The 12796-nt window shown below is 66.6% G+C and overlaps 1 protein-coding gene across 2 annotated transcripts in view; it reads right to left on the minus strand.

Moving 5' to 3' along the window:
• The window catches only part of RBFOX3 (RNA binding fox-1 homolog 3), a 405543-nt gene that overhangs the window by 1005 nt on the left and 391742 nt on the right, over positions 1–12796 (minus strand). Inside the window, exons 7-15 of one of the 2 annotated variants that reach the window (XM_055320031.1) lie at positions 11454–11507; positions 10516–10608; positions 9215–9275; positions 6122–6175; positions 5866–5998; positions 5230–5269; positions 4286–4347; positions 3136–3214; positions 161–1475 (exon numbers count right to left, since the gene is read on the minus strand). In XM_055320031.1, the coding sequence (XP_055176006.1) occupies positions 1431–1475; positions 3136–3214; positions 4286–4347; positions 5230–5269; positions 5866–5998; positions 6122–6175; positions 9215–9275; positions 10516–10608; positions 11454–11507 (621 nt within the window). In that variant the 3' untranslated portion in view covers positions 161–1430. Of the gene's footprint in view, positions 1–160; positions 1476–3135; positions 3215–4285; positions 4348–5229; positions 5411–5865; positions 5999–6121; positions 6176–9214; positions 9276–10515; positions 10609–11453; positions 11508–12796 lie in introns of those variants that run through there. The other variant, XM_055320027.1, reaches the window with a different exon arrangement.

Genomic DNA, 12796 nt, shown 5'->3' on the forward strand with positions numbered 1-12796 from the left:
GTCCTAGCGCCTCCCCCCACTGTCCTCCAGGCCCAGCTCTAGGAACCCTTCGTGCGTGACCTCCAGGGCAGAGTGTGGCGGGGAGGGGAGACGTGGGGGCGGCAGGAGCAGACGCAGTGAGGCCCAGGGGAGGGGGGTGCAGGGGAGGAGGGGGGGCAGGGGCGCCCGGCTGCTTTGCGCGGGTCAAGGCGAGGGCAGGGCGGATGGACAGCACCGCACAGGCCGCGAGGGCCCGGATGAGGTGGTGGTGCTCCGGGCGGAGGGGGGCGGGGGCCGGTCCAGCAGCGGGGACCCACGCCCTCCAGCCGCACCCAGAGCCCAGCTCTGGCCCACGAGGGGGCCTGGGCTTCCCCGGCCCGAGACCCTTCCTCCAGGAGCTGCCTGGCTGCCTCGGCAGTACCAGCGGGTCCCAGCGCCGGGGCCCCAAGGCCGCAGAGCACGGCATCCAGCCTGTCTGGGCGGGAGGCTGGCGCCGGGCCGTGGCCCTCCCCCGCTCCTCACCTGCTTGCCCCTTCTGGAATGTACCCCGATAAAAGGATGTTTCCAAGCCCGGGGAGGGGTAAAGGGTGCTGGAGCCAAGTGCAAAGGCGGCCAGGCTGGCCGGGCCCCATCTCGGGCAGTGCTGGGGGGCTATCCTGGGAGCACGGCTGGAGGGACCAGGGGCTGGAGGGACCAGGGGCGGGCTGAGGGCGCCTGGCTGGGGGGGGGGGCGGTGCGGGGTGCCGGGAATTCCTTCCTGCACTGTCATTTCCTACATAGAGGCTAAGTGAGCCCTGAGGCTGCTGTGGCCGTGGTGGGGCCGCCTGTACCATGTGCTTGCGACTGCTTGGGCAGGAAACGTCCTCAACAAACTCGAACCCGAAATGTTAGTCTCAGCTGGATGGGGTGGTGGGGGCGAGGGGGGCGGACAGGCCACTCTCGTCATTAGCTGGGTGACGGGAAGGTCGGGAGGGAGCACTGTCTTGGCCAGAAACCCCACGACGAGCGGACGGGAGCTCCGCCTGACGCCCTAACCCCAGGGAGGGACGGTGGCGCGGGGTGTCTTCGAGGCTGCGCAGCCCCGGGGCCCGGGGGGTCGCGTCGCCCTGGCGGGCTCTATTGCTAGTCGTGGGGAGAGGTGGTGCGCCCGGCCTAGCCCCTCCCCCTGTGCATACCGTACCTGAAACGACTTGGGGGTACAACGTCAACAAAGTCAAAATAGGAAGCAAGGTTTCAGACATACAGGGGGCACCAGGGTCAAAGACACACACGCCATCGTGAGGGGCAGGGAGACCAGCTGGCTGGAGGTAAACCCTACGGGCTTTGGCGTCGCGTGCCGCGGCCTGGGGGGGGCGCACTGTCCTCCTGGTGGCTGTGCCTGGTTTTGGACTGCTGGGTTTGGTGTGTACTGGGCAGTCAGTGTGAATGCTGCTAGGGGCTGGGCCCTCTTGCTAGTAGGGGGTGAAGCGGCTGTACCCTCCTCGGCACAGGCTAGCCTGCAACATCAAAGATGACAAACAGCCAATCAGTACCGCCTTTCGGTAGGGGGGGAAAAAGCAAAAAAGAAAAAAAAATAAGGAAAAACAAAAAGAAATAGCTAAATCCCATTTTTTTGCCCCCCTTAGGAAGGTCTGCCTTGGGGAGAGCGGGCGCCGGTTCTCATGGCAGCGGTGGGGGGGCCCTGGGCCTAGTTCTTCCGTGGTAGGGGCGGCCGGTGGGCGCCAGGGGGCCGCCGGGGTCATCGGCCGCTGCACTCCTAGGTAACAAGGCTGGAGCTGCCTCCCGGCGGCTCTCTTGGCTCAGGCCTGGCCCTTCCTGGCCCTTGCTCCTTCGTGGGGGCCGGGAGGAGGCCTGGGGGGAGAGCCCCACCTCTCGGCGCCCGGCACTGCCTGCCCTGGGGCAGGACTCAGGAGGGTGGAGGGACCCTCGTCAGGGTTCCCTGGGCCTCGGCCCCACCAGGACGGGCTGTGCCGGCCCGCCCAGCTCCTCGGAGCTGTAGGGGGTTTCCTGGGGTCCCTGCTCTTCCCCCAGGTGCTCGCCTGGGCCCTCCGTCCTGCCGACGAGGACAGGCCTTGGGTGCTCTTGCTCCCGTGTCCCTGGGCCGCCCTGGATCAGGGAGGTCTCCAGGGGAGCCTCCTCCCCACCAACCGGTTTCAAGAGAAAAAGGAAGATGGTGAGTGCCAGAGGAAAAACTTGGGGGAAAATGCAGAAAATCCTACAAATAAAAATGAGAACACAAGAGGGGCCTCTGTGAATGAGTGAAAGCTTTTAGCCAGCAGCTGCACAGAGGGCCGCGCTGACCCCGGAGCCGAGGGGCCCGCTCCCCGGCCCCGCTCCCTGGGGCTGCCGGCAGTCACCGCGGGCTGCTTGCCATGCCACAAACGTGTTAAAAATCAAAAAAGACAAAACAAAAATTGGGAGGGAGTAATCAAAACCAAGGAGGTGGAACAAGGAGTCCGTGTTGGCTCTGACCGTCCTCCCTCCTCACACCCCGGGAAAATGTGTTCATCTTTGATGCTGGACGCCAAGCTAGCTAAAACCCGACATTAACAGCCCCTGGGGCGGGGGGGTCACAGAGGCAGGGGGTCCCCTGGAAGCGGGTTTCGGGGTACAGAGTGAGCTGGGCTGCATGTGTCGACAGCTGGCCATACACACACACACACACAGACACACCGGCTGCCGCGGGCCCACAGGGCGTGCGCAGGGGCTGGGGAGAGCCGGCCCCGGGGCCACAGAGGGGTCTGGGTGGGGGCCCGTGGGCAGCCCTGGCCCCTGGCCTTGATGCGAGGAAAAGTGCGAGGGAGCGACAGGACACAGAGGGACGGCGGCGGACACCCCCCCCACGCGCGGCGCGGTGGCCCTGCTGGCTTCTGGAGCCTTAGAAAACTGGGCAAAGCGGGCATGCTAGGGTCTCCCCAGAGGGCCAGGCGTCCTTCCCGGGCGGCCGACCGTCCCGGCGCACCTGCTCCCTCAAGGTCCCCGAGGGTGCCAAGGGGCAAGTCCTCCCGCAAACTCCCATCTCGGCCTTGGTCCTTCCGGGCACTGCTCAGAGGTCTGGGTCCCTGTCCTGGGGGCCTGCCCACCCCCTCCTGGCTGCGGCGCCAGGCCCTCCTCGTCACGCTGGCACCACGGGCCGGGCCGCCCCCGCCCCCTTACCATGGTTCCGATGCTGTAGGTCGCCGCGGGGCCGATGGTGTGGTGGTAGGGGTCAGCGGCTGCATAGACTCTGCCGTAACTGCGGAGACAACATGGGGAAGGCCGGAGGCGTGGGGGCTATGCGGGCAGGTGGGGGGCGGCAACGGGTCTCCCACCTCCTCCCAGACATTTCGGGAGCGCCCTCCAGTGTGGTCCCACCTGCGAGCCACCCCCACCTCTGCCCGCCTTCGCGCCCTCCTTCCTGCCTGGGCAGAAGGAAGTGTCCAGAACACGGCTGACCACCCTCCCAATTCCTCCAGTGTGGGCCGACCCGAGCGAGGGGCCAGAAGAACCCCGATCCCCAGGAAGATCAGGGCAAGGTGGTGCAGAAAGGCTCCGAGCAGGACGAGCGGGAGTGGGGGGCGGGCAGGGAGGTCACCGCTAAGGAAGTGGCGCTGCGTCCCCTCCATGACCTTCCTCTTAAGTTATTTTGTGTGTGAAGTCCCAGCCTCTTGGAGGACAGGGCTGGGCGGAAGGGTGTGCTGTACACCTGCCCCCCCACCCCCGACACGAGATGCAGCCAGAAGCTTTGGAAGGTGGGGGTCGGCAGGTGCCCCTGGGCGGGAGGAAGAGGCGGCCCTCGGGCACCGGGACGTCTGCGCTTCCCTCAGCGAAGCCCAGTGGCCCTGAGGCCAAGTGCCCGTGTGCCAGGCTTGGCCACCCCTGGACCTGCCCTCGGGACAAAGAGCCACCCCCCAGCCTCTGGGTGTGCTGGCAGCCGGCCACGCTGCCACCTGGAGTCCTCACACCCCTGGGGGAGGGCACGGGGCCTTTCCTTCTCAGAGCTGAAGGGTCTCAGACCTGGAAGCCCTGAGCGGGGGTCAGAGGCGTGGCCGGGGCAGAAGCAGAGCCTCCTCGTTACCCTGCTCCCCGGAGGCCTCCAGAGCTCAGGGAGGGGAGGGGTCAGGGCTCAGGGGCTGGGAATTGGAGGACCCCCACCCCTGTTGTGCCAGCAGGAAGTCAGGGGCTCACTGGCTCAGGAGTCTCGGACCTGCTCCCCTCTGTCCAGACCCTGTACCCCAGGGGGAGGCTCCCCCCTGGCCTGAGCCCACCCCTGCAGGGACCCTGCTGCCCTACTGCCGTCTTCACCCGACTGCTGTCCCAGCCATACCTGTCGCTGTAGGCTGCTGCTGCCGCCGCAGGCTGAGCATATCTGTAGGCTGCATAGCCCCCCTGCGGGGTAAGAGCGGGGAGAGACAGCACAGGGGCTTAGTGGGGGCGGGTACAGCCTTGGGCAGGTGCGGACTAGCCGGTACAGGCCTGGGGGCACCCAGCTTTGGGTGTAATGGAGGGCTCAGGACTGCAGACTCCCCAGGGGCATGGTGTCGGGTGAGGCAGGGATCAGGTACCTAATAGACGTCCGGTTGTGTCTGTGGCTTTGGCACATGCTAAGGGCCCAAAGACCTGCCCCAGCCCAGTGAGCCCAACTTTGACGTCAGTGGACGTGGAAAACCCAGGAGTGACTCCGGGCCATCAGGGACCCTGGGCAGGGTCAAGAGCAAACCGAGATGGCGTCTTGGCGCCGGTGCAAAGGGACTGTCAAATTATGAGCAACTGCCCAGGATGAAAGCAGGGTCTCCCGTTGGGCTGGGTGCGTGTGCATGTGCGTGCGTGTGCATGTGTGTGTGTGTGTGTGGGGGGTTGTCAGTTGCGGCTCTGTGGCAGCCCCATGAAGGGCCAGAGAAGCCACAGGACCCCACCAAGGAGTCCGCCCTGGAGCCCCTGCCTCCTGGTCTCTCTCTGGGCCTCCGTATCAATGGGGTGCCCATGGGGGCTCACTCAGCGCCCCCAATGTGGTTAAGGATACGGGAGAGTCGCCCTCGCCCCCCGTCACCCAGCGTCCTGTGGATGCGAGAAGACGTGGGCACAGACCACCCAGGCGCAGCTGTGCCCAGGTTCCTGGGGACCAATGCCCTGGGCATCCTTCCCCACCCTGGTTCCAAGCACAGGGCGGGATGGGTGGGGGCCAGGGGCTGGGGGCGGGGAGGTGAAGACCCTGGAATTCGGCTGAAGGCCGGGCCCCCCACCCCCGCTCCCGCCTGGGGCTGCACTTACATAAATCTCAGCACCATAAAAGCCATCCTGATACACGACCCTGGAAGCAAACGGACAAGAGAGTGGTGGGAACGCTGGAGAGGTGGGGTAGGCCGGCTCCGGTGTCTGCTGAGGAGGGAGGGGGCAGGGTGCCAGCCCTGCCCATGGGACTGGCATTTTAACAAGCGTTTGCTCCAGTGCCCTGTTTTGGTATAACAATAGAGTAACACCCTTGCTGGTCAGCTCCTTTCTCCCACAAAGCCAGGGGCCCCTCGGCCCATGCTGCTTACCCTCCCCCCACCCAGCCCAGGCAGCTGTCCCCCGAGGGGCGGAGGGCACTGGGCCCGGGAAGGACCAGGGAGGGCTCAGCAGGCCCCCACTGCGCGCGTGGCCAGCCACCAGCCCGTGCAATCATCCAGCCAGGTGCTGGGGCTCTGAGTGTCCCCCAAATGCCAGTGACCCTCGGTTCCCATGGCAGGGTGGGGTTGGGGTGCCAATATGGAGCACCCGCAGCGCAAAGATCAGGGTGGCCCCGGCGCCCCCACCCCCCGCCGTTCCGGAAAGGCTGCCCAAGGCCTCCCTCCCCCCACCCCCTGGGCCGCTCTCCACACCTCCCTCCCGGTGCCTCCCTCCCCAGGTGCCTCCCCAGGTACTCACGCTCCATAAGTTGGGATGGGGGGCGGGGGTGGCGCAGCCCGAAACGTGTTATACACGGCCCGGCCCCGACCCCGTAGGTGCGCGCCCCGGTAGGCAACGGCTGTGCCCGTGGTGGGGTAGGGGAACCCCGTCACTGCGGGAAAGGGGGCAGAGGAGAGGCGGTGAGAGGGCAGCCGGCCCGGCCCGCCCACACCTGTCCAGCCCCGCGCCGGGCCGTCCCTGGCCCTCCACCCCGCCGGGACGCTCCAGCCTGTACCTGCATAGAATTCAGGCCCATAGACCGCGCCTACCACGGGATTTAGCTTCCAGCCTAGAAAAGAAGCAAAAAAGCCCCAATCACCGTCTTCCCCATCCTCCCCCGACCTGCTCGCACTAGCCTGGGATTCCCCCCACGGGGGGGCCTCTGCAGCCTGCTGGCCCGACCCCCTCCCTCCGCAGCCAGGCTGGGTACTGGAGACCTGCAGCCAGGTCTTGGCATGCTGTGGTCTCTCTAAATAACGGGGACCAGGTTGCTCCGACCCCTCTGCCCAGGGCGTCTTTGGGATTCTTTTCAAACTGGGGCCCTCCCCGGCCTGCCTCTGGGCCTGCCCAACCCCGGGCACCAGCCCAGCAGCTGGGAGTCTGCAGTCTCTGCAGGAATTAGGAACTCTGGTGGGGTGGGCTGCCTGCCAGGAGGGGCCGAGGCTGCCCTGAGGGGCTGGACTTGTGCCGCAGCCTCCTCCCACCTCCTGCCCCAAAGCCTCTGTCTGGGGTGGAGCCCCTTCCCCACTGCCCAGTCCTGCCCGGGCTGCCCCCAGAGCAGCCAGGGAGCGGCTCCCTGGGGAGGAAATGGCCTTAGGACTCCAGGTAATAGGACAACTAACCCTTCCTGGGCACGTCCCCATGTGCCACACTGTTCTAAACCCACCCAATGGGATGGGAGTCACACCCTCCGGTTTTACAGACGAGCAAGTGGAGGCTCGGAGGAGCAGCAGCCTCACATCCCAGAGCTGGAAATGGCAGACCCGGATGCCCACAGCCACATTCCAGGCCATTCCCTGGCCCCCAGCTGTCAGGGGCGCCGCCTCTCCCTCTGCAGGTGGGCCGGCTCAGGACCCCCCTGCCCCCCCTGCTCAGGACCCCCAGCTCAGGACCCCCGGCTACGGGGCTGGGCTTCCTCTCCCAGCAGGGACCCAGGTGCAGGAGCGAAGCCTGCTTCCACCTGAGGCCCCCGGGGGTGGACACGGGCTGGCTGGGAGCACACTCTGGCTCCAGGCACTGGCGCAGAGATCGTGGGCTGGTGGGGGGGGTGTATCGGACCCAGCCCTGGCCCTCTCCGTGCACCTGCTCTTACGTTTGCAGTACGCCCTGACGACCCAGCTCCATACCCCTCTTGACCCTGTGTAGTGGGTGCAAAAGGGACTGAGCCCACTGGCCGGCTAGCCAGACAGCCCCGGAGAGCAGGGCGAAGGGCGAGACCAGGCCATCAGTGTCGGCCTCCACCTGTGAGCCTCATGCCCAGATTCTAACATCCCCCTGCTGGGCGGGTGGCTGGACCTGGGTCCTCCTGGGGGCCCATTCTCCACACTTTCCATGAGACCGTGGGCTGCCTTCCCTTCCGGGTCCACCATCACCGGACCCGCGTGCATGTCTGTCTGAACATTTGCTGCTGAGACTCTGGAATCTTCTCTAAATCCCAGCCCAGAGGCAAGAAACATCCCAAGAATGGAGTCTTCTTAGTAAAAACCCATGACGGAGCAGAGTCCTGGAGCCAGTGACCCGAGTCCACCTCCCTGGGGCTCTGATCCAGTGGCTTCTCCTCTGGGTCCGTTCTTGGAGGCGGAACTTCCCTTGAGATGGTCCCTGACACTTCCACTTGCCAACTCTGGGGTCCCGGGTGTCTTTATCGGTCACCCTGGCTCTCTGGCGCCGCCGAGCCCATTTCACTGCGTGGGGCCCCAGATGGTGGAGGCAGCCGGAGACCCCCCTGGGTGGCTCCTTTGTTTCTGCCGTAACGAGTGTCAGGCCTGGAGAGTGTGTTCCCATAGTGGACACTTCTCCCCTCTCCCCCCACAACCGATGAACCTCTGAGTGTTCTGGAGTGTTGGTTCAAGCGAGTCGAGCCACGCTCCCGGGCCTCCAGAGCCCGCTGCGCTTCACCGTCAACCCACAGGGAACCCACTGTGGCCCCCGTCCTCGCTCGGGCCAGTGAGGACGCTTCCGTGACACTGTCGCCGTGAGCACTTCGCCATTCCTTCTTGTGCGACCAGGGCTGGTTCTGTGCCCGTCCTGTGACTATGTCCGTAGTCCGTGGACCGACTCCGCTGTCAGCGTCATGCTTCCTGACATTCGCAGGCTCTGCCCCGAGGGCAGGGGGTGTGGCTCTTGGGTGAAAGTGGGCATCTGGCTCCCGATGATCATCCTGACCCCCAAACACATCCTGATCTCTAAACACTCGTCCTTCCCGTGCCAAGCACTCAAGGTGAGCTCAGGACGCTGGCAAAGCCAGGAGCCCCCAGATTTTTAGGAAAAATTTGAGCAGAAAAGCAGGATGGGAGCCCTACTAATCTAAACATGGCTCAGCCAGACCCCTGTCCTGCTCCAGGAGGACACGTGCGAGGCCATGCTAGGGGGTCACGTGGCAGGTCCCCCAGTGTCCTGCCCCCTTGCTGGCTGGGCACCGGAGTCCATGTGTGGCCAATCACATGGGGACAGGCGGGCTGGGGGGTGGCTCGGTCACTTTGCCCTACTCGGGGTGAGGAGCCCAGCCCCCGCCCCCCTGGGTGACTCATCCTGCGAGCGGGGCTGCCAATCCCAAGCACGGGGACAGACTCAAACGGGCCCCAGTGTGCTGCCGAGATGCTCAAACCAGTGTGCATGGCCGGGCGCAGCACCCCTCCACCCCACTCCTGGGGTTCTGTCCCCAAGGAGGACTGGCTGCTTCCGCTTGGGGACCGGCGTGCACACGCCCGAGACCACTCAGGTGAGGCACATCGTGCCCCCCAAGGCTCACCGTGACCGAGGCGGGGGTCGGGGGCTATTCTTATCATCTTCACGTCTGCTAGATACTGAGGACCTCCAGCCCAGGCCCTCCCTCACTGCTTGGAAAAGAAGGAACGCTCAGGAACGGCCACAGCCGCTGTTTCTGGGTGCCCCGGGTGCTTGGGAAGGCCCAGGCATCTTGCCAGCCATGTGGGCCGGGTGGGCGGCCCCAGCTCTCCTCCTGCCTTGGCCAACCCACCCCCTGTGGACCTGGGAGGTGAGGGTCACTTAGCATCAGGGAGGTGGGCCTCCAGCAGCTGAGGCTCCTGCAGGGCCTGTGTCTGGGTGGGCAGCCCCTGCAGCCTCCCCGAGGTCCTGAGCCCCTTACCGTTACTGTAGGGGTTCGCCGTCTTCTTGTTGGTCATGACGCGGGCTGTGGCGTTATTGACCTGCCCAGGGAGAAGGGGGAGAAGGTGAGGGTGAGGGGCGCGTGGGCCTCCTTGCAGGCCTCTGGCCGCCCCGGTCCTGTCCTGCACTGCTCCTGTGTGCCCCCTGAGGGGGCTGGGGGCTGGGGGCTGGCAGGGAGGCCCGGACAGCCTCTGCGCCAGCCTGGCCCCCCACCCTGGCCCGCCCTCTCCAGCCTTGGCTGCCACTGCTCCCAGCCCTTGGCTCAGGCACCACGCCCGGCCCGCGGGCTCTTGCCCTTCGCATGCTGTTCCCACAAACCAGGCCCCGGTGTCTCTCTGGCCACCCGAGGCCACTGGAGAAGCTGGCTGGTGGACTCTCCCCAAAATGCTCTCAGCCCAACTGGCAGACCGGCCCCCAAGACATTCTGTGCCCTTGAGGGGTGCTGAGGCCTTCCTTGTCATGGGCACCCCTCCATGGGCAGAGTTCCTGATGGAATCCCTTGGGGACAAGGCCCATGCAAGAGGGGGCGCCAAGGGGGTGGTCCTATCTCCCTGGAGGGCCCGACTGGGGTGCAGAAAGGAGGGGGGAGGCCTCTGTGGAAGGAAGTAGAGACCAGTGCAGGAGGGGAGGGAATCTCTGCCACGTCCAGTGCGAGCCCCGGGCCTCGGGCTGCATCCTCAGAGCCTGGCCGGGGTCGCGCCTCCAGTACCCCTTCCGCTTCCGGAAGCCCTCCCCCCAGGCCTTCCCACGTCCCTTCCCCTGGACTCTGCGCTGGCTGCTGACTCTCCCCCGGCCCCCCTGTCCTGCGTGTCCAGGAGCCCGGCTCCCAGACACCTGAAGCCACAGCACTGGGGAGGGGAGGGGCGATGGGCCGCCCACCAGAGAAGGGGCAAGGGGGCCGCTGAGGGGGGGCCCTGGCCTCCTGTCTCTGCTGCTCCTCTGGGCCGGGTCCCTTCCTGGCAGCGGGGGGTCCTCGGAGGGAGGGGTCGGGGACCTAACAGCCCCGTGAGGGCACATGGAGCTGACTGCCGTCCTTGGAGCTGCCAGGCCTCAAACACATGATTTTTGGGGCTCCTCCCAGGGTCCGGCTGGTTCCCGCAGTTGGGGTCCCCCCCTCCAGAAAGCAGAGGGAGCGGGCCCGAAGCCTGGGCCCAGGAGATGGGCCGGGCTCTGGCCTGGGCCCCTCCGCAGGTGTGGCCGCGGGGCGGGATGGGGCGGGGGGCCCTGGGGACAGCGGCCGCTCTCACGGGCACGCCCTGCGCAGCACACTTATCTGAGCACCTCAATTTTCCGTCCCTCTACGATCGTCCCATTCAGCTTCTCCCGGGCTCGGTCAGCATCTGAGCTAGTTTCAAAAGTTACAAACCCAAAACCCTGTGAGCGGAGAAGGACAGACACGGAGAGAAAGGATGAGAGGAAGGAAAACATAGGAGGCGCGGGGTGGGGGACAGGGCAGCGGGGAGGGGAGAGGGGGGAGGGAGGGAGAGAGAGAGAGAGAGAGAGGGACTGAGTCAGGTGAGTTGAAGGAGAGGTCGGCAGCCCAGAGGTCTGCCCTGGTGCCACGGCAGGATGCCCCGGGGAGGGTGCGGCCCCGGGGGGGGGGTTGGCTGCTGGCCCGGGCCCGGCCTCAGCTGACCGCCGGCACCTCCACCTCCGAGAGGACAGGCCAGAGCCACGAGAGATGCTCGCTCGGCCGGCCGGGGCCAGGCCCGTCACCCTGCTGCCACCTGGGGGGCGAGGCAGGGGGCTTTCAGGACCTCCGGGGGCAGCCCCACCCCCTCCCCCTCAGAGCCTGCGTGGGTGGGGGTCTTCCCTTGCCTGGGCAGGGAGCAGGGCTGGTCTTCGCCGGGCCCCCTCCCGCTGCCCACCCTGCAGCCGCGCCCCCGAGCCTCCGGTCCAGCTGGCGGGCAGGCCGGCGGTCCCCCTGGAGGGGCGGCGGGCTGGGGGGGCCCCGGGCCGGCGGGGGGGTGCCCAGGGCTCTGGGCGCAGACAGAGAGGTCCCGACAGCTCCGGGAGAGAGAGAAGCGCGGCAGCTGCGGCAGCAACACAGACGGCAGGGGCGGGGCGGGGAGGGGGAGGTGCGGGGAGTACAAGCACCCGTGTAGCTCAGGGGTCCTCGGGCGCGAAGCTCTCCAGGAAGGAAACGCACATTTCACACGTTAGCCTGGCGGGACCTACAGCCGGCGCTGTAATGGTGGCGGCCTCTGGGCGGCACCCACCTTGGAGCCCCGCTCGTTAAAAATGATCTCCACGTCTAAAATTTTTCCGAATTGCTGCAGAGACAGAGGGGGGGTGGGGGGACAGGGGAGGGTGGGTTAAGACTGCCGCCCCCCGACCTGCCCGACCTGTTCCCCGGGGACGCTCACCTGCCGCCAGGTGTGGCCCTCTGCCCTGCCCCAGCCAGCCTCCTGCAGGGAAGAGGCGGGCTCTCGGGGTAGCCTGCTGGGGGGACCCGAGGGCTTTCCCCGTCCAAGGGCCCCATGCAGGCACTGGTGATGGGGAAGGGCAGCCTCCCCAGAGTCCCTCTCCTCTCCCTGCCTGGGCTCTGCCCCAGGTCGCAGACAGCCACCTCTAACTCACACTGAAGGGTAGAGGGCTCTGGGTAGGCCCTTCCCAAACGAGGGGGGCAGGAGCCCCTGGAAGAGACGAGGGGCCATCGAGGGACCCCGTACTGCAAGCAGCCTGTGCTGTTGGGGCTGGGCCGTGTGGGGTGCGGGGCAGCATTGACCCCAAGCCCTGTACCCAACAAGGACACACTGGCCAGGCAGGCGCAGGTGCTGCGGCTGGTCCCTCCTGCCCCGTCACTGGCCCAGGGTCCCAAGGGCAGCCCTGGCTCTGAGACCGTGAACCTGTGACACCAAATTCCCGGAACGCGGTCCCAAGGGACCTGCCCCAAGGGCTCCAGTGTGTGGAACTGGTGTCCCCTGCACCCCACAACCACGAGCTGGTGGAGCCGTGATGCGATGTGGAACAAGATAGCAATGCAGTCCCAACTCTGACAGGGGCCTGGTGCAGGGACGGGGTGGGACGGGGCGAGCTGACACCCTGGTGCGGGGACGGGGTGAGCTGATGCCCGAGCGGGGACGGGGTGAGGTCAGGTGAGCTCTGTAAGGCAGCTGCTTTAAGGGCAGGCCCCAGGCTCAGAGGTTGGCAGCAGCCAAGAGGAGCCGGATCCTGATGATTCCAGATGCCATCAGCACCTCGCTGTGTCAACGCCCCAAATGCAATGGGGCTTCCAAGAATGGGGGTGGGTATCTGGGGCAAGATATGGGTGCTGGCTGCACCCCACGGCCATCCTCAGGGCACCTGCCCTCTGCACAGTGCGTCAGGGGCCAGAGCCTGCCCAGCTGTGGCAGGGGTGGGGTGGGGCGGGCACAGTGCTGGCAGCGGGCAAGGGGCTGCAGGGTAGTAACCCAGGGGGCCCTGGCCTCAGCCCCGCAGGGCCCTAAGCAGCCCCGGCTCCTCCCAGGCCTTGGGCCCTCCCTCCTCCCTCCCACCCCGCAGGCCTCCGGCAGCGCAGGGCTGGCCCCAGCAGGCAGTGGGATGTGTGTGGGGGCTTGGG

Source organism: Nyctereutes procyonoides, unplaced genomic scaffold (genome assembly GCF_905146905.1).
Source record: "Nyctereutes procyonoides isolate TBG_1078 unplaced genomic scaffold, NYPRO_anot_genome, whole genome shotgun sequence".
Taxonomy (NCBI): domain Eukaryota; kingdom Metazoa; phylum Chordata; class Mammalia; order Carnivora; family Canidae; genus Nyctereutes; species Nyctereutes procyonoides.